The 18,886-nt window shown below is 38.8% G+C and overlaps 2 protein-coding genes across 2 annotated transcripts in view; one reads left to right on the top strand and one right to left on the bottom strand.

Annotated features, from left to right (window-relative positions):
- Positions 1-11,037, bottom strand: part of stpg2 (sperm-tail PG-rich repeat containing 2) — a 65,750-nt gene extending 54,713 nt beyond the window's left edge. Inside the window, exons 1-6 of the mRNA XM_085425664.1 lie at positions 10,688-11,037; positions 10,254-10,357; positions 9,943-10,110; positions 8,803-8,961; positions 4,799-4,911; positions 3,509-3,620 (exon numbers count right to left, since the gene is read on the bottom strand). Coding sequence (XP_085281790.1) covers positions 3,509-3,620; positions 4,799-4,911; positions 8,803-8,961; positions 9,943-10,110; positions 10,254-10,357; positions 10,688-10,793 — 762 coding nt within the window. The 5' untranslated portion in view covers positions 10,794-11,037. The remainder of the gene's footprint in view (positions 1-3,508; positions 3,621-4,798; positions 4,912-8,802; positions 8,962-9,942; positions 10,111-10,253; positions 10,358-10,687) is intronic.
- A 2,401-nt stretch (positions 11,038-13,438) lies between these two features.
- On the top strand, positions 13,439-18,360 carry bri3bp (bri3 binding protein). Its single transcript, XM_085425663.1, has 3 exons — positions 13,439-13,773; positions 15,009-15,111; positions 15,720-18,360. Exons 1-3 carry the CDS (start codon positions 13,597-13,599, stop codon positions 16,139-16,141), a joined length of 702 nt encoding a protein of 233 aa, XP_085281789.1. The 5' UTR covers positions 13,439-13,596; the 3' UTR covers positions 16,142-18,360.
- Positions 18,361-18,886: the final 526 nt, after the last annotated feature.

The following is an 18,886-nucleotide window of genomic DNA, read 5'->3' as shown; positions in this document are numbered from 1 at the left end:
TGTCCCAACACACATATTATAATTAAAACGCATTTAAATGAATATATTGCATGCCCAATAGGCTCAATTTACAGTTTTAGAGGTAGGTAATCCTGTAAGTTAAACTTCCTGCCAAGAATTCTTCCTTCTTCCCCCCTGGGAGCTGTGCTGCTTCCCTGTTTCTAAATATATCACATGCTGCAAACATAATATCACCACCCGTGATAACATTAACATGATATTCACAGCATTTTAAAGGTGAACTGACAGTGTAATTTGTATATCCAGGGTTATATCAGACACTGCACGGGTACAACTTTATCTGTTTTTCTTGTGTTTGCAGGGATGCACACTGTAATGGTATCTTAAAGTGGTTTGCTCAGATATTGCCCTAGCTATGTCAGAATGTCTATTTAATGGGTAAATCCTGCACACAGACTCTTAAAGTCTATAGGACACCAGCAGCCCCGAGCCATTAGAGGCAGACTGTCTGCTGATCTCCAGGAAGTAAAGGTGTTTGTCCTGAGTGTCCCCACTGTGGGAAATGACCCATCTGGTCAGTGTATGTATGTGTGGGAGTACATATGGGTTGACATGTGAGATACTAATGATGACGGATGGAGGTGCAACCAACATGGTTGGGGGTCCAAATACAACATATAGAACACACAAAAAATACACAGACAGTAAAGTCAGTGAGAAATTTCAGGTAAATTGAAGGTACGTGTTTAAACAAACTGTTTAACGGTTAAATATAGATAAAGAAAAGTGAAGAGAAGTAAAACAGCAATAAGAGGCTGTGAGAGACAAAAGGAAAACAAGTAATGGGAAAAGCATAAATGACAACAAAAAAAACCTAAACGGTGCATTTACCTTTTTTCATGAACTCCAGCCTTCACCTCGCCCTCTCTAACCCACCGATCGGTAAAATAAGGCATCACAGAGCATTACTCTGCCAGCACAGTCAAGTTCATATGCAGGTGAATAACTACCCTCTACTCATCCACTTCCAATATATTAGTCTGTAGTAAAAGCTTATGTTTTACTGCCCCCTATGAGATGAACTAGTGAACTGTCTTTCAGCTTAGAAAAATCCATTAGGAATCCAACATATTTACCCGGTTCTCCATGTAAAAATCACACGTTAGTTACCTGTTAATCAAAGGCCTGTTGTTGAAAGGTACTACCATATACATTGTATTTTAGTGTAATTAAATAATAACATGACATGCTCAAACAGAAGGTTAGAGGACTCATTAGGCGGGGTCAGAGGCAGTGCTCATTTTTCAATCATAATGTGATTATGATGGCTTTACATTAAATGGTACTTACAAAAGGACCATAACACAGAGATCATTTTTATAATTAAGTGTGATTAGATTTATTTGTGGTCAGCATGCAGCATTCTCAGGGAGAAAAAAAGACACAGTGTGACAGTGCTGTTAGTAAGTTTCCTGCCTCAGCTTGTAGCACAGCTCACTTTGTGTGCTCAAGCTTGTTTTTCCTCAGTCTTTTTAGTTCCAAGGTTGGTTAGTGCCTTAAAAATAGCAGGTTCTGCTGTCTTGTTATTTTTTCTGATTTTAGAGTAAGACTACTGAAACAAATATGAGAAAATATCATAAAATATATAAGTAACACAAATAAAATTAAGTCAGTGACTTCAATGTCTATTATTGAGCATAACTGAGCAAGATTACTTAATAATTGAATGGACACATTCAAGTCTTTGTTTTACAAAAGCATAATTCAACATTATTCTTGTGCTGTATTGTACTATGTTGGCTAATAATTCATACAGCAATAGCTCAAATAACTACAGTGCTGTGAAAAACCTACCTCGCCCCATGTGAAAAACTAACTACAAATGGAGAAAACTTTAAACCAAGGAGAACACCACTGCTGACCAAAAACAACACAAAGCTTCGTCTCACATTTGCCAAAAAACATCCTGATGATTGCAGAGACTATTGAGAAAATATTCTGTGGACTGATGAGACAAAAGCCAAACTCTCTGGAAGGTCTGAGTCCTGTTAAATCTGGTGTAAAACTAATGCAACATTTCACAAAAAGAACATCGTACCAACAGACAAACATGATGGTGGTTGCATCATGGTCTAGGACTGCTTTGCTGCTTCAGGACGACTTGCCATAGTTGATGGAGCTGTTCTGCTCTCTACAAGAAAATCCTGAAATCAAATGTCCAGTCATCAGTTTCTACCTTGAAGCTCAAGAGCACTTGAGATAGATAGATGCAGCTGGACAATAAACCAAAAAAAAAAAAAAGTCTGGGCTTAAATTCAAATTTGAGATGATTTGGCATGACCTTAAACATGCCCTCCAAAAGTGATGAGAAATAAATCACTGTCAGTTGCTGCAAATGCTTGATTGCAGTTCTTGCTAGCAAAGGTGGCACAACCAGTTATTAGGTTTAGGGGCAATTACTTTTTCACACAGGGCCAGGTAACATGTAAGTGGAACTGGATGTGGAAGGGGAGAAATACTTGTTCATGATACTGCATAAGTTAGTTGCTGTCAGCTCTGTAGAGCATTTGTGTGTTCGTGTTTTGCCCACTGTTTTCACAAGCCACAGCTTTATTTTTCAGCTTTACTTTGATCAGTCATTTTGTGGCAGCAACAAGAAACTTCTCTTAGCCAAAATGATCCTATAAACTAACTGACAGATACATGTCCAAAAACTAAAAGACTGAGGGACCAGTTCGTGAACATAGTGGAGTAGTCATCAGCTAAAGAGTCAGTTTAGCTGATGTCTTTACAAAAAACCTGTAAAGACCAAAAACAAAGATGAAAGGAGAGTGAATATCGCACTGACGTTAACCAAGTAAATAGAGACGTGACTCAGTAAATGTTCTGTGTCTGCTTGATGTCTGCTACTGCGTTCACCACTAGGCTAACAGCGTGATAGCACTGGAAGGTGCTGGATTTTGCTGACATTTTAATTAGCACTTGTGACCAGAATGGCCACTCTTTAGGATAATCATTTGGGTTACTTAGAATGTGAATCTCCTGTCACTTAAAGTTGGCTCCAAAATCAAGTCAATCCCCAGATGCTCAGTTTAAAACTTTACTTGCTTGATGCAAAAAACTGTTTTGGATTCTATGGCTAATTTTTCTCTTTATTCCCACTTTCTTTTTTAATAACAAACAGGTTTAAACTGAACTAAGAAATAAAAGTAATCAAGATCATGTGCATCAGCACTCTATGTGACATATGGGTGCCAACCAGAGGGAGCTGTGTGTTTGCTAGGTGTCACCTCAGCTGATTCCAGTCATTGAACTAGACCTCTTGACTGTGTTGGCAGTGTTTGTGAGCATTTTAATGCATTTATTGGAAAAATTATATGGCTTGTATTTACTGTAGTGATCAATGCCACCTTGGCTGCATCAGCCGTTCCCATACAGATTGTGAGCTCAGAGTTTAACCTTGATTCATGCCCTCTAAAGCTTTTTTTATCATTGATTTAAACCTTTATATATGGAATCAAAGGGATACAAAGTCATGCCAACCCACCTTCTTTTCTGCCTGCATGGACACAAGTTCATGGTAGCGAGGGATGGCAAGCTCAACTCTACCTCTTTGATCCTTTTGAAGGTTCACATTCTCGTACTGTGTTTCTGGGACTCTACAGGAAAAAGAGGCAATGACAATGTCTTTCAAAATAGAAAACATAGGCAAACAAGTATAATATATACAAAGGGGGAGGTGTTCAAAAGCATACAAAATAGAACAGAAAAAATGAGAATTGGGGAAAAAATATACTGACTGAGTGGCAAAGACAAATGTGGAGTGGAAAAATAAATAGAAAGAGAACAGCAAAGCAAAGAAAGTGGGAAGCAGGGGAGAAGAGTGGAAAGTTATAATCCAGAGTAAAGGAGCTCATAAGGATGAAATGCCTGTAATAACTGTAACAGGAGCAAAGACTGAATATACTGTTATTTTTAAACATTTCCAGTAGTCACATGTGTGCCACAGACATGGCTGTGTGGATGTTTTAATGTCTACCTGCACCAGTAAACCACCTTCCTTTTTATTACTTCTGCTGCCAAGGGACAATGATGCTCGAATGGTTTGGGTTCTGTTTGATCAGAAGGTCAGAGTTTCAGCCCCAGCCACCACTAAAATTAACCTGCTGAACCCTTTAGCAAGGCTGCTAACCCTTTCTGATAAAGATGTACCATATCATCGCTGACACCAGCTGTCTAACAACGGTGATGCACAGTCAAAAGAATTACACTGTGCTGCAAAGGAAACGTGACAAATAAGGGCTTCTTCTTTTTCTTCTAAGTCAATTCCTTTATGAATAGCTGAGCTGAGTGTGTGCCCACCCATGTAGAAGTGCTTAGTAAGCGCCATCCTCTGTGGCCATCAATAGAAATGGTATTTGAAAAATGTCAACTGTAATGCTCCAGCTATAGGATCAAAGTAATATTTCACTTTGGAAGAGCAGCCTCTCTATTCAGCGCACATCTTGGTAAGAGTTCAAGAGCAGTGAACATCTGAGATCCCATGCAGGGTAGAGTCTTATCTAACCACCCTCTCAGCTCCTTGCTTCAAGATGTGAATTTGTGAAAATAAATTCCAAATCCATGCACCGGTGGTTAGCCATCAAATCAATTTAAATATCAATATTTCAGAACTGCACATGATGCTACATGGTTGTTTGGCAAGGCTCTCCATAGGTACTGCAAACTTAAGGAGTTCCTACAGAAAACTTACAGAAAACCAGGCATGTGAAGTTACATGCCTGGATTGTTAATTAGCTGTCCATGGGACTGTTTCTAGCAATGATGTGATACTCACAGTTCGGGGTCATATTGTCCTGGAGCTGGTCCCACATCCACCTTCTCCTCAGATCTCCTCCCTGTCATGTTGCCAAAGTGGACCCCTTTATATTTCTGTGTAGAACTCATCTCCTGGAAATGAGAGAAGAGAAGAGAAGAGAAGAGAAGAGAAGAGAAGAGAAGAGAAGAGAAGAGAAGAGAAGAGAAGAGAAGAGAAGAGAAGAGAAGAGAAGAGAAGAGAAGAATATTTGTCTTCCAGCCCATATTCTTGAAGACTGAAGGAAATATAATTATGCCAGGTGTAGATCCTCTATATTTTATAGATTGCACTTCCATTTTACAGCTTAAAAATTAAGAAAGACTTCTCTAGTGGGTACTAGTCTGCAGTATTTGAGGTAACATTTGTGAATTTTTCTCAAAAACAGCCTTCCCTTTCCCTCTCTCTCTCCCTGCATTTTTACCTGCATTTACCCAGTCTGAGACTTGCTAATCAATATGCAGAATAAATAACTCAAAGCTGACAAAGCAACCCAATTTTAACTTACAGATGGCAACAAAAACCAAATAAATTTCAGCAGTGGAAATAGGTTTGCATAAGAGCCACAGAGGGAAGATTACACTTTGAAAACAACAATGGTTGCACAACAACATCTGTATTTGAAACTAGTATGAAAGCAGTCCCCTTCACACCAACACTGACACGATTAACACCTCACACAGCCACTCGATATTGGATTCTTTCTCTGATTGATATGACATTCTGTAAATGAGCTAAAAAAAATAAAACAAAAACCTAAATAAATAAAAATTAATGCAACTAATAGCTAAATTATTGTTGGCACTCTTGTACCAGCAGTGAGTGTCTTCTAACTGAGAATGAGAAGGGAGTAGGGCGGAGGAAAGAATGATGTTATTTATTTAAATGGTGAAGGTTCATGACCGATATTAAGATATTCAAATGCTTTTTTGTGTCCTATATATGCACACACATGCCAATAAGCCCTGATATTATCCATCCATTCGCTTCCGCTTATCCTTTGCCCTGATATTATATTACATATTAATAAATACATGTATATATATTATTAATCTAAAAACTATGCATCTATTTTCCTGTTTAGATTGGTGATAATGTATTGGTTACAGTATCATCAATCTCAAATTCAAACAATTATCTGCTGCTGCCTCATTCACAAGGAGTTGCCATAACAGAGCAGCTGATTAATATGATTAAGCTGATTTTTTTACCCAGTGCCTTTCCTGACACAATACCCAATGGATGGACTGTAGCTCTACTAAATATAAGAAAGATTAAATGCTTTACAGCATTCTGTTCATAATATGTGATTCATATAAGTAGCCTTCTTCTCAGTTTGGTCTTCAATTCAAATAAGTCATGTTTCTGACAATGGCATAAGTCTGCTGCTTGCAGCTCAAAACTGAATACAGAAAAAACACACAAAAAATGTTTGCTAGATTAAAAAAAAATCAAAGCTGCAAACCTTTTTTCATTTCTCTTTTAACTTCTTCCTTGACCCAACTGTCTGTGTTTATTATGTGAGGCAGGTTATGGAGGTACTGCCAGGCAGTCTTAAAAAGTTTCAAACTCTGTGTGGTGCCTGTCTCCTTATTTCAACTTTAACAGTGACTGGAGGACAAGATCTAAGGTTAGGCTCCCTATGATCCCACAATCAGGTTTCAAGGAAGGGAGATAAGAAACAAGGATGTTCAAAAAAAGCAACACTTCTCTACTGCTTACAGACACAAACTATGATGATTTTGCAGCCGGCACTGAACTCAGAGTCACAAATTGCCTATTTATGTCAAGGAAAGCTTTTAAAAGCAAAAACAACATTGCAAATAGAGGGCATAAAGATGTGCATTCAGATATGATGAAATGGAAAGGCAACATATGTATTATTTATATAAAAATTTGAAAAAGTGGACTAGAAAAAAGGGCTGGTAGGGCTGTTTTTGTGGCAGGTTCAATACATTGAAACTCCTAATTGTGTGTTACATAAACTTATCCACAATGTGCCAAATGCTGATTATGTGTAAAATGACTAATGCATTATGTTAGGGCCGTGATTGTATGGTGTATTATGGACAAACTATCATTCTCAAAGGCTTTATTTTTTTTAAAAAATAATAAATTAAAAAAGCCTGCTGGTATAAAATAAAATAAGAGGTCTGACAAGTGATACAAATATCTGACATATTAAAAAGAACAACATAAATAAAGACGTTTCAAGTGTGAAATCAACAGAAGGGTCTGATTTTTTTTAATCTTTTTGGTGTATTTTGCACCACAAAGGATTGCGTTGCAAATCCTTAATAATAATTTACACCATGAGAGTTATGATCAAAACTCTTAGTCTTAGTCATTGTCAGCTATAGGGTCTAACTGGTAAAGACATTAACAATGGTCTGCCATAGCACACTGAAGCATGTTTCCTGGTTAAATCAGAGAACCGTGCTGATATATTGCTTAGATTGACTGACTAGAAAAGCTGAGCCATTATGTTGAATGCGCACTTATTTTTCTGCTTTGTGAAATAATGGTGATATAACACCATGAAAAATAATGTTTTCATATGTTTTTAGAAAATAACATAAAAGATATAAAATGTATTTTTATAGGTTCTTATGTAATGGCTTTACCTCTTTTACTCATCTGTCTCACTAGAGATCAGTTGGGCTGTCAAGTAAAATAAATCTGACATCCCTGGTTCATAACACGACTTTTGCCCAGTAATTTGTCATCACGTGTCCTGGCTATCATCAATAAGTGTTCACAGAGCATAACTTGACATGGTGACGATACTGTGCACAGCTGAAAGCTGAAGAAACAAAGCAGATATTGTACAACAGATTTTGGGGTCTGCAGAGTCTGCATTCCACATCACCATCTGGATGGCCGTTAATTCGCTAAATTTAATACTGCACAATACTGTGAACTAACAAAATATTAAGTGGTTCTTACTGCATTATTCATGGATTTAACATATGAACCATCGTATGTACTTTAACCAATATATCAGTGAGGAATCTGTATTATACAGCTTAGCAGTCTGACTCTGATCCTGTGTACTATGTTGATTTGGCCAATTTAATACACAGAAGTCAGTTGATGTTGTTTCGTAAATACAGAGTCCAATCATATCTGTAAATAAAAGTGATTAAACATGTTTTTGTGCTTCTCAATAACACAAAGATAAAAAAAAAAAGTTTTGTTCTTCTGATGTCTTTCTAATGTCTTATCATTCAGAGATTGTCCCAGGCACTTTGAAGTTATGTCCTCAGACAACCACTTAATTCTTCCTCTGCACACTTTTGAACTCAGTCAGAGCACGGGGTGGGGGAAGTGTTTGAGTTTAAAGAAATAAGTGTGTCAGACGGATGAACAGAGGGAAGGAGACAGACAGATACCGAGGTCGAACCTTCAAAGGGAGAGCAACAGAAGCTGAGTCAAAGGAGAAAAAAAAAAGAAAAAGAGCCATGGATGGATGCACTGCTGATAGCCCTAAATCACAGCACGCCTCTGTGCCTGCGCCGGTGTGTTGACACAACCTCGGCCAACACTCAAGGACGCTGTTGACTTCCTCAGGTCATTAACAGATGAAAAATTACTTAATTGAGAGCCAGACCAGCAGGCGTGTGCATTATTTTAAGTGAATACAGTAATATAGCTTGAAGAATAATTACTAATGGCTCTCTTTGTTGGCATGTAAAATGGATGAGCATTGGTGCACTGTGGCTTTTTTAAAGTGGAGCTGCATTCATTAGCTATGGAAATGGTTTTTGGGCCAAGTGAATGAGGTGGGGTGGGGGTTCAGCGGTGCATTAGATCTACCTAACACTAATGGATGTTGCCTCATGGAAGAGAAAGTACACTCAGACACATACTCGTACTGATTAATGAAAGCACGCATGCATTCACAAATGAGGGTTTCACCTTTTCTGATGGATGAATGTTCAAACTCCAACAGGACTTCGAAATTGTCTGTGTGTATTTGTCCTTACCAGCAGCGGACTGTAGTAGGCTGGCCCCATGGTTGTGTCCTTAGGAGGGGGCTGTTGCTTACGGAGGACACCCCGGGCATCCTCTTCATAGCCATAGGCCTGGCTCGGGGAGGGAATGGATGGAATGTCTGACTGAAGAGCTAGCCGGAGACCTTTAGCCTGCAGCCAATGCAAAGAGAAAAAAAAGGCAGGAGAAAAGCAGAAAGAGTAAAGCAAAAAGTCAGGGTTTCTGTTGGAAAAAAATGCCCTGGCTTACAAAGCAGCTGAGCAGTGCCTGGGGCCAATAAAAGACGAGACTGAGAGAGGGACAGAGCGAGAGGGAGAACCATAAATGAGGGACAGAAGATCAGCAAAAGATAGTGAGGGCACGATGAAGAGAAAAAGAAGTAAAAAGTAGAACTGCACCAGTGCAATAGAAACCAGAGATACTGAGGGAACATAAAAAAAGAAATCGAATGAAAAAAATGCCAGGAAGTTTTTCTACTGACTTTCTGGGATCTGAGAGTAATGTAAATGTACATTCTTGCTTCTTGGTTAATTACAACTAGCATAAAAAAATAACGCCTACTAAGACGCTTGCATTCAGCTCTGGAGGAGCAAGTTTCAAACGCACCAAGTTAGGTATCCACTAATATCCACAGATAACAGCTTGTAAAGCACTTACTTATAGCTGATTTTTGCATATATTCTTGAAAAAATTACAAAAGGGATAAACAAGATACTGTGTCATTTATTACCATTATTCCATAGTTCATATATGATATAGAATGCGAGTTTGCAAGTGCACTCAACACTCAAACCAGCACAAACAGGATGAAGAGTCTTCTGTACCAGCTTTTGATTGTGCAAGTCTCTTCTACTTGCTTTATTCTAAGAATAGCAGTATTAAAATGGGTATTACGCCTGCCAATGGGATTTTGCCCAAAATGTACACCAAACACAAAGAGTTAAAAAAGTTTGAAAGGCCAAGAAATAACAGCACTAAAGTGGATATGTGGGCATATTCAGCATTATAAAGCCATTGCCATCTATGATAACTGAGTATTTCAGAAGAACAGATGTATGACATAATACAATAAAAGTAGCAAGTGTCAGTACTACTCATGTACTATGCCCTCCTATCTTCACCCATATGCTTACCACTTTGTTGCCAGGCCTTCCAGGGTGTCCTACATTAGCTGTCACAGCCCTGTGTGCCTTTTTTGAGGCAGGCGACACATTGTAGGCCCCAGGGCCTGGAACCTCTGACACCACATCCTCAAAACGCTTGGAGCGGTTCTGAAGACTGCTGCCACCATGGACATTTAACTGAAGAGACAAGGGTTCAACAGAAAGCCAAGCAAAGAGAGAATAAGGCTGGTATCAAAAAATATATTTCTTAAAATATTTGTTTTAAACCATGGACAAGCAACATCGTCATTTAGCTTTTGTAAATTAAATGGATCACTCACCTTGACAGGTGAGCAGTCATAGTGTCCAGGTCCTAATAAACTCTCACTGTCTTTGGAGAATATTGATTGCCTGGCACTCAAGGAAAGGAATGGTGCATAGCCATCTGCAACAGTGAAAATTTTCCCAAGGTAAGGTATACAAATGACTGCAAGCTTGCAGGACGCTTTATTTTCTAATACACTTATGTAACTGTGAAACAACAAAGCAGCAGGAAGGTTTTTTGCTTACATATTTTGTTATACTTCCAAGACATATTAATTTAACTTTTATCAATTGAAAGTGTATAAGCAGATTCAAATCTGTAAGCCTAAATATTCGACGTTCTTTCTTTGCAAGCTAGCTAAATTTAATTTAAGTTAACTTAAAGTTTTACAGTTTTCTGAAGAAGAAAAAAAATGATTTTGGGAGGACAGATATTTTTCCTTGTAAGTACCTGATATCTTGTAACTGGACTGGCTCACATTGTATGATCCGGGACCAACAGCAGACGATGCACCCCCTGCTGTCATGAAAGTCACTCTTGGAGCCCGTCCGTACATGTTTAACTCACAGAGTGGTAGTCTCGCTAAAATGTAATTACACAATAAATACTCCTTCTTTATTCTGTGATAGGGTGTAGCTGTACTTTCATTAAATTATGCTGCACCAAGGTTAAAAAATGCCTGCCCTGTGCTCCCCTTTGTCAGGACTGCGCTGGTTACTTCGCCTGCATAGTTGCTTGGTTACCACATATTGTTACATGGCAACTGCAGACCGAACACACACGGAGGAGGAGAAGTAAGCAGAAGGACCACAGAGACAAGACAGGCGAGTGAGAGACGTGGCACTCTGAGAACTGAAGTTCATGGGAGAATTCAGAAGAAGAATACAAGCTCCTACATATTTATATCTGTCATAGTACCAACTGCTCTCCAAGTGGAACACCTGACTTTCTCTTCTCCTCCTGCTGTTCTATTTTTCTTTCTCTCCCTCGTGCGTGGTTGTGCTAGTGAGCATTAATTTTGCTCGCCTCCTCCCGGAGTGGGCGTGGCTTTTCCAAGCTCCCGCTGCAGCACCTGTGCACCATTATTCGCTCACCTGTTGTATTTAAGTCCAGCTCGTTCCGCTGCTCGTAGTTAGCTCGTTTACCGACCCAGTGTAGCAACATAGCTGTTCTCTCTGCTCTCCTACTGGACGAAGCATATCTTCGGAACATAAAGACAACCTGTGAGAGTAAACTAAGAAACGTGCTTTTGACTTGAGGAAAGTCTAAGTCGTGATTGCTTTTAGTTAAAAATCACTGCCCTGTAGCCTAATACTTAGTATATATATATATATGTAATGGAGAACAAATGTATCAGATTTGACTAGTGCTTCTATGCTTGTAGTTTTGGATTCCAGGCAGCAGTGAATTTAAATTTAATTTAGGTAGACTATTACTTCCAAATAAGTCCCCAGAGACATTTCAAAATAGCTGCGGAGTGGCGAGACTTCCTGCTCGAAGGACTGGTATAATTAGCCCACAACGTCTGGAATAAAAAAACTCTTTGAAAGCTTGTAAGGGTCAAGTCGACAAACCGTTTAGCTTTTACCTGATTCAGTGGTGTCTCTATGGGAGGGAGGGGATTGAACTTCAAGCAAATTTCAAAAAAACTACTGAAATAAGAGTGAGACTTGCTTTTGGAAGGACTTTGAAGAGACGTATCAGCATTTATTACCTGTATCACCTGTACATTTTTTTTGTAACTCTTGTAGTACTGCTTATGTTACATTATTGGCCTTTTCTGGCATTTTTTTATTCATGGAGGGGGCTTCTTGTTTTGTTTTTAATTAGAGCATTAGCCTCTATATTGAAGCCATAGTCCCATCCTACCATCTAGTGGTTGAATGTGACAGAGCCTCACCCCATCCCACCCACCACCACTACACTAGTAGTAGTACTACTGATTTACATTTTTGACCAGTCTCAGTTCATTCTTGACCCACTTCTTCCTGTCCCACAATGTAGTTAAGGTTTGGATAATGAGAACTCAGGGGAAAGCTATGCAAGTAACAAGTAGCTCTCTGAGGGGGGCACTGAACTGCATATACTTGAATTTCCCTTCACGTCTCTTAGTTAGTGGAGTGTGTCTTTGACTGGACAAATCTCATTAACGTTACACAGCACATATGATATCTTAAAGATATATTCTCAAAGACCATCTCTGACAACTCAGATGGTGAGTCTGAATTATCATAATTGCAATAGTGATATCCTAAAAGCAACTGTATTTATTTATTAACCCATCATGTATTCATATTTTCTTAAGACTCATATTACAGTTTCACACCTGGGACTCCTTGCATTTATATTATTCATGTTGCTGACTGGAAAACTGTGCCATTACCCAAACTCTGAGAGTACTTCTAATAACACTTTGTAACTTAGAAGAACTTGATGTAATAAATGCTTTCGTTTTCTGGCTGTGGTTTAATAAGCAGCTGTTAACATTTCCTTTCTCATAAACACCAGAAAGCAGAGCGTTTTTTTAAACTGAAAAATACAAAGCATGCAGTATCTGTGATGGGAGAAGGAAACTGGACAAATCACGACAGAGATGTACATCGTAGATAACTGACTAAACACGTAACAACGATGGGCTGCTATTTAGCAGTCATTTTAACAGTTTGGGTTCAGCTTAATAATGGTTACACATACAAATTATAGTACATTTACGTTGGGGAAGGGCTGATAGAAATAAGGGGTACGATGGAGATGGGGAATATATCCACCAGAGGGCAGCAGGTTGCCTCAGATGAGTCTAACCTGTTTTAAATTCACGTGAAGGCAATGCTGCTTCTCATGAAAACGGAAAACACAATACCCAGCCGTAAGAGACTAAAAGGGATTAAAATGCATTCAGTAGTATATCACTGAATAGTTATAGTGTTTCTATATAGAATTTTTTGTATATTTAGATATATAGAAAGTAGATTGTAGATTTAATGCAATTATTTGCAAATAAATCTAGAAAAGCACTAATTCCCACTAAAAACGATTTCTTTATTCTTTTAGTGGACTGTAGTTCATATATTTGTTCTCTATCTGAGAAAATAAAGCCGTGTTAAAGGGTGTTAAATGTATTAATCAACTCTGCAGGTAATCTTTTACTAAAGTCTCCCAAATGGCAAGTCGGTAAAGGCGAAGATCGAGAATTTTTAAAGCGTCCGTGAAAGCGCCACAAGTTATTTCCACCGTCACGGCCAGCGTCGGTCATCGCCCGGCAAGGTGTCGCTTTCGGCAGCTAATTACCCGTTTTATTCCTCGTTTAAGTGAAAATTTTTGATACACATTTACTTTTGACACTCTCGGCACTTGGGGCCATGGAAAGAATCAGGTTTTTCGTGTTTTTCTTGGTGCTTTCCGCGTCTTTGCTGGGCAAAGCCGAAGCGGGCAGGAGCAGGACCAGCAACCAGAACAGCTTCCGACGGGCAGCTAACGGCATCTATCAGACTCTGAGCAGCGTCTTCGGAGAGGACAACATTAGAGGGTTATACAAGGTCAGTTAGGCTCATATCATGCTAAGTCGGCGGCTGGCTTTGTTCATGAGCCTCATCGTAGCTGCCATTACGGTTTGTGGTCCAAGCATGGCGAACAGGAAAAGGCCTGGTTAATAATTCCACGGATGCCATTTTGGGAAAAAAAAAAAAGCCTTTATCGCCCCCTTTTTCTGTTTAAGTCGGTAGAAAAAGCCTGGGTATAAAATCGTAGTAAAAACAAAAACGTGCTTCGTGTTCTTGCATTCTTATTTGTGTGTGAAGCCAAATCAAGCCACGAATGAGAGAATCTAAATTTAAATAAAATAAGTATAGCTTCATTGATTCACAACATAACCGCCTTTATGTTTCTTTATGTATTAGAAATCTGCTCTTATTAAGGAACTAGTGGGGCCTGCTCAAGTGATCTCATTGGCCCTGCGGCATTTCCTGCATTTTGAAATGTGATGTTATTTCCTGCATTAAGCCGCCAAAGCGTAATTAAGTCAGATATGTTGAGTTGAGTAGTTTTTCCTGTAGACTTAACAGTGTAACACGGAGCTTCATGTCTTAGTGTGCATCTGCTTACCTGATGAACATGCAAATAATGAGTGCCTGATTAAAGTTATGGCGTAAGATAGTGATGTGTGGATGTTAAACCACTGTCTCTGATACTTACATCAGCCTTTGTGACTACTTAAATACAGCTGTAAATGCCTCATTGCATCTGTGACTTTTCCAGCAATGTTTACGTGTGCTGTGAAAAAGAGCTACTAAAGCGGGCAGCCAAAGGGTTCTTATGAAAACACTGCTTTCACGGTGTAATAAAAGCACCTGCTGCTGTAATGATAATCCTGTATGGCCACTGTTATATCAACACATTAGCTACCTGTCCATTTGAGAGTGAAAAATAGTCGGTTGCCTGGAGAGTTGGTAAACAGGGGTTTGATTTATAGCTGCAGAGACCATGGTGTTGGGTCACTGCCAGATCAAAAGTTGTAACACACCCATAACTGCCCTTCCTGGTTTTAATGCAGTTCTTTGCATACTTTGCATAGAGTCCCTATGAGCACAACATCATTCATAATATAGGTTATGGACTGAAAAGCCACCAAAGCATTGCTTTATTTAATAGTTGGGAAATGCACATTGTAGTCTGACCAACAGACTGCCATAATTCATAGGAGACGATGATGCACTCAGTACATGGACGTTATTTTTCACCCTGCTTTTGCTATTGGTTGTTTATTTTCTCATAGGTTTTCTCCAAAGCAACGGAGAGGTTTGTCCATGGAGTGGACTCTTTCCTGGACACCATCTGGAAGATCTGGTCGGATCTGCTGGATGTGATGGGCATTGACTGTAAGTCTACAAATTGCTGCTTAGGACATGTCTGTTAGGAATGTCCGAATGATGAAGGCAGGTAAAAAAATTAAAAATGCCAAGACGTACAGTCCCATGAAAAAATATTTGTCCCCTTCCAGATCCCTTAGTTTATTGCATACTTGCCACACTTGCATGTTTCAAACTAAATTTAATATTAGACAATATTAATATCAACCAGAGTAACTAAAAAATGCAGTTCTTTAAATTATTTCATTTTATTTATTAAGAGGAAAAAGCTATCCAAACCCGCCTGGCCCTGTGTGTAAAAGTAATTGTGCCTAAATATTGCCAGATGTGTTGAGTGAAGAAATCACTTGAATAGAAACTGTCTGGCTAAGTGAAATTTGCTAAAGGAGCTCAAAAAGCAACACATCATCATGATCTAAAGAAACTCAATTACAGATGAGAAACAAAGTTGCTGATGAAACATGTGAGTGTGACAAAGATCATAAATACTTTTCAACAGCACTGTATGTTTAAAATTCATCTTCCTAGATCGCATCTGAAATTATACATGCTTCTGGAAACAGTTAACAATTTTAACTTTCTCTCGTGTCTCTCCCTTTCTCCCTGTACACGTGTAGCTTCAAACCTCAGCCATTACTTCAGCCCCACATCTCTCACCAACTCCCCAGCACGTGCCCTGCTCCTAGTTGCCGCTGTGCTCTTGGCCTACTGGTTCCTGTCTATGTTCCTGGGGGGTTTCTTTTACCTGCTGCACGCTGTGTTTGGACGCTTCTTCTGGCTAGCCCGCGTCACTCTCTTCGCCCTATCCTGCCTCTACATCCTGCAGAAGTTTGAGGGTGACCCTGAGCGCGCAGTGCTCCCGTTGTGCTTCATCATGGCTGTGTACTTCATGACAGGCCCTGTGGGAGCATACTGGCGCCGTGGCGGTGGGGCGGGTTCACTGGAAGAGAAAATCGACCACCTGGACACTCAGATCAGGCTGCTCAATATCAGGCTGAGTCGTGTAATAGACACCATTGAACGCACCGGAGACCAGTAGGCACATTTTAGGTTGAAGCAAAGATGAGTTTGGGGGGTGGGTCCAGGGGAAAAACTGATGTATTTGATAAGAGAATACTGTCTCCTACACACATCTACAGCAACAAAACTACTGGGTATTTACAACTCTATTGTCAGTTGGGGACAAAAGTACAAATGAAAACAGTATTTTAATGGCTTGAATTGATTTGGGTAACAAGAGAAACTGTTGAATTGGAGCTTGCACAAAACCAAACAACTTTTTTTTTTCCTTTGATTTTTTTTTTTGTTGATGTTTTGGAAGGTTTTTTTACATCGCTGAGGAAGTTGTCGGGAGATGTCTGAGGTTTTCTAAATGCTAGCCTACTTCTACACCTCAGCTACTTTTACGAAACTCCTCTATTTTAAATTTTTAAGGTTTGCTTAGGCACTGTCAATGCTTGTGCTTGATTAATAAGCATATTTTACATATATTTACTTAATTTGATCCTTGTAAATGACCTGGGGGTTAAGTCTCAGTTCTTGTCCACAAAAACATTTTTCCCCTTTTTTTTTTTTTTTCTTTTTTTAAGCTACTGCTATAGGAGGGGGTAGGGTGTGTGGTACCGGGGGGCATTGTTGTTTCTAATATGTATATTCCAGCTGTTGGAAAGTTGTCCATAGCAAGATTTATTTATTCAATTTTTCCATCCAAAGTGTTGAAATGTAGATCTAGTTTGTTGAATCACCACCTCATAGTGACAAAAGCTTGACATCAGGACCTCTTTTTCTTGAATATGTGTGTAGATGCAGTTCAGTGACCTACTTGAATATGTGTGCGTGTTTGTGTGCATGTGTGAGGGGCAACCTTGTGAAATGGAAAAACACTGTATAAAAAGTCAACACCAGACAGGCAGCAATATCTCAGGGACTCACCCAACACATGTTGAACTCAAATGAGATATCAAGTATGCTAAAATCATGTATTGGTCTCTTCACAATTCAGATGCGACTTCTCATTTGTTTCCAGCATCTTACAATACTTTCTGTTGAAATGCTGGAGTTTAAATCTAGCCTTTTATTCTTTATTTAAATGACAGCATGGGGTTATTTTGGTTATCTGAACTGTAGCTAATCGTCCTAAATATGTAATCTGTCTCAACACAGACGCATCTGTTATGGTAAGAATTTTTAATCAATTGTAATAGGATCTGACCTGAACTTGCAGATTAAAAAGGTTTTAGTGACTTTAATACTGCTGGGAAAAAATTGTATTGGATATTACTTAACCCTGCTTTTGAAACTAATATGAAAGTGATTATTTCTCCTATGAGTATTTTAATGGTAGTTTAAAACCAGCCTGCCTGATTCATGCACTAAAATGTTGTGTTTAAAAAGTAATGCTTTGGGTACATTGTTAGTCTGCATCACCATAGCTCTCACTAATTGGTTTGATATATTCTTTTTCTTTTAATTGTATATTTCTGAAGGTGGTTTTCTCTCATAATCTCATTTGTTACCATGGATTGGTGTAAGAGAATGTCCCCTGCACTGCTTGTCTATGTTTATAGCATGTCTTCCTTAATAATGTCCCAACATCCTTTACTCTAAATTAAAGTTATTAAATCTGAACTCCGTAATCACAGTTTTGTTATAACAAATGACCCTAATGCTGTTCAGATCTTTCTTTTGGAGGTGGTGGTGGTGCTGATGGTTGGATGAGTTCATACATCAAACATCATGATTGTGTTAATCATTTTGATTAACACAAACTACCAGTATATGTAGTGGTAGTTGCTGGATTAGTGGGCTGTAATTTTGTTTCTCTCAATAGTGTGGGTGCTATGACATGCATTGTAAATGAAAGGTGTTGTATCAACCGGTCAGGGTTGCAGTGGCCGTTTGGCTTCAGAGTATACAGGGTCTATCAAAGAGAATCATCTGATTTAAAAGTGCTTTAATTCCGTAGGTGTTCACAGGTAACATGTTGAGCACTTGTGAACATTGTAGGTTTTCTATGTAAAACTTTAAATTCAGCCATACATTTTAAAATTTACTGCTGTCTCCTGTATGTATATCTTTAAAGAATATAGCCGTTAGAATTGGATGGTTCTTTTTTTAAACACCCTATATAGTGGACTTTATCATACAATTTGTATTTGCTTATATACTATTGGGAGAAAAGCTCCACCCACCAACTACTTTTATTTTGAAGTCTGTTACTGTACTTTTAAGGTTGGTTGGGGTTTTTTTTTCTTCAAACCGATACACTAATAACTCTGTACCTTGAAACCATGATTTCTTTGTAGGTTGTTATACCATGAAAATCTCATCTTGTGTAATTTTATGCCAAGTATAGAAAAATGAACTTGTTAACTGATTCCCAGCGCTGTGTGATAATTCCCATGGAGTTTAGGTTGTCATTAAACTCCATCTCAGAATTAAGCCTGATGATGGCAAACTTCAATAACTATATAAACTCTTAGTGTCTCCTTATTTTGCCCAGAGTGCCATCAGCCAGCCCAGGTCACCCATATATCCCGTGTAACCGGAGATTTTCCTGCATGCTTAACTTTTATGCCTATAATGTTGCATTGCATTACAGTATATTCATGTTATTGACTGCCTAGGCAGGGCCCTTAAGTATGTGTGATGGGGTTGAAATAGCCAGAAGTTAATTACTTTTGGAATTGTGTTATAAGTGTTGTTCTTCTGCACTGATGATTAAACTGTGTATGCTGTTTGCTATCATTACAATCCTGAGCCGGACAGACTCTCTCCCATCATT

Source organism: Rhamphochromis longiceps, linkage group LG12, assembly GCF_057381845.1.
Source record: "Rhamphochromis longiceps isolate RC_006_pf linkage group LG12, R_longiceps_female_GT1.1, whole genome shotgun sequence".
NCBI lineage: Eukaryota > Metazoa > Chordata > Actinopteri > Cichliformes > Cichlidae > Rhamphochromis > Rhamphochromis longiceps.
The sequence above is the reverse complement of the archived record's forward strand: the minus strand, read 5'-3'. Positions and strand labels throughout refer to the sequence as shown.

What these genes read in the sequence shown, in the direction of transcription:
- bri3bp (XM_085425663.1), top strand. Translation starts at nt 13,597, where the DNA reads ATGGAAAGAATCAGGTTTTTCGTGTTTTTCTTGGTGCTTTCCGCGTCT. An exon ending in ACATTAGAGGGTTATACAAG is followed by an intron (nt 13,774 to 15,008) that starts GTCAGTTAGGCT and finishes ATTTTCTCATAG; the next exon opens with GTTTTCTCCAAAGCAACGGA. An exon ending in GGATGTGATGGGCATTGACT is followed by an intron (nt 15,112 to 15,719) that starts GTAAGTCTACAA and finishes GTACACGTGTAG; the next exon opens with CTTCAAACCTCAGCCATTAC.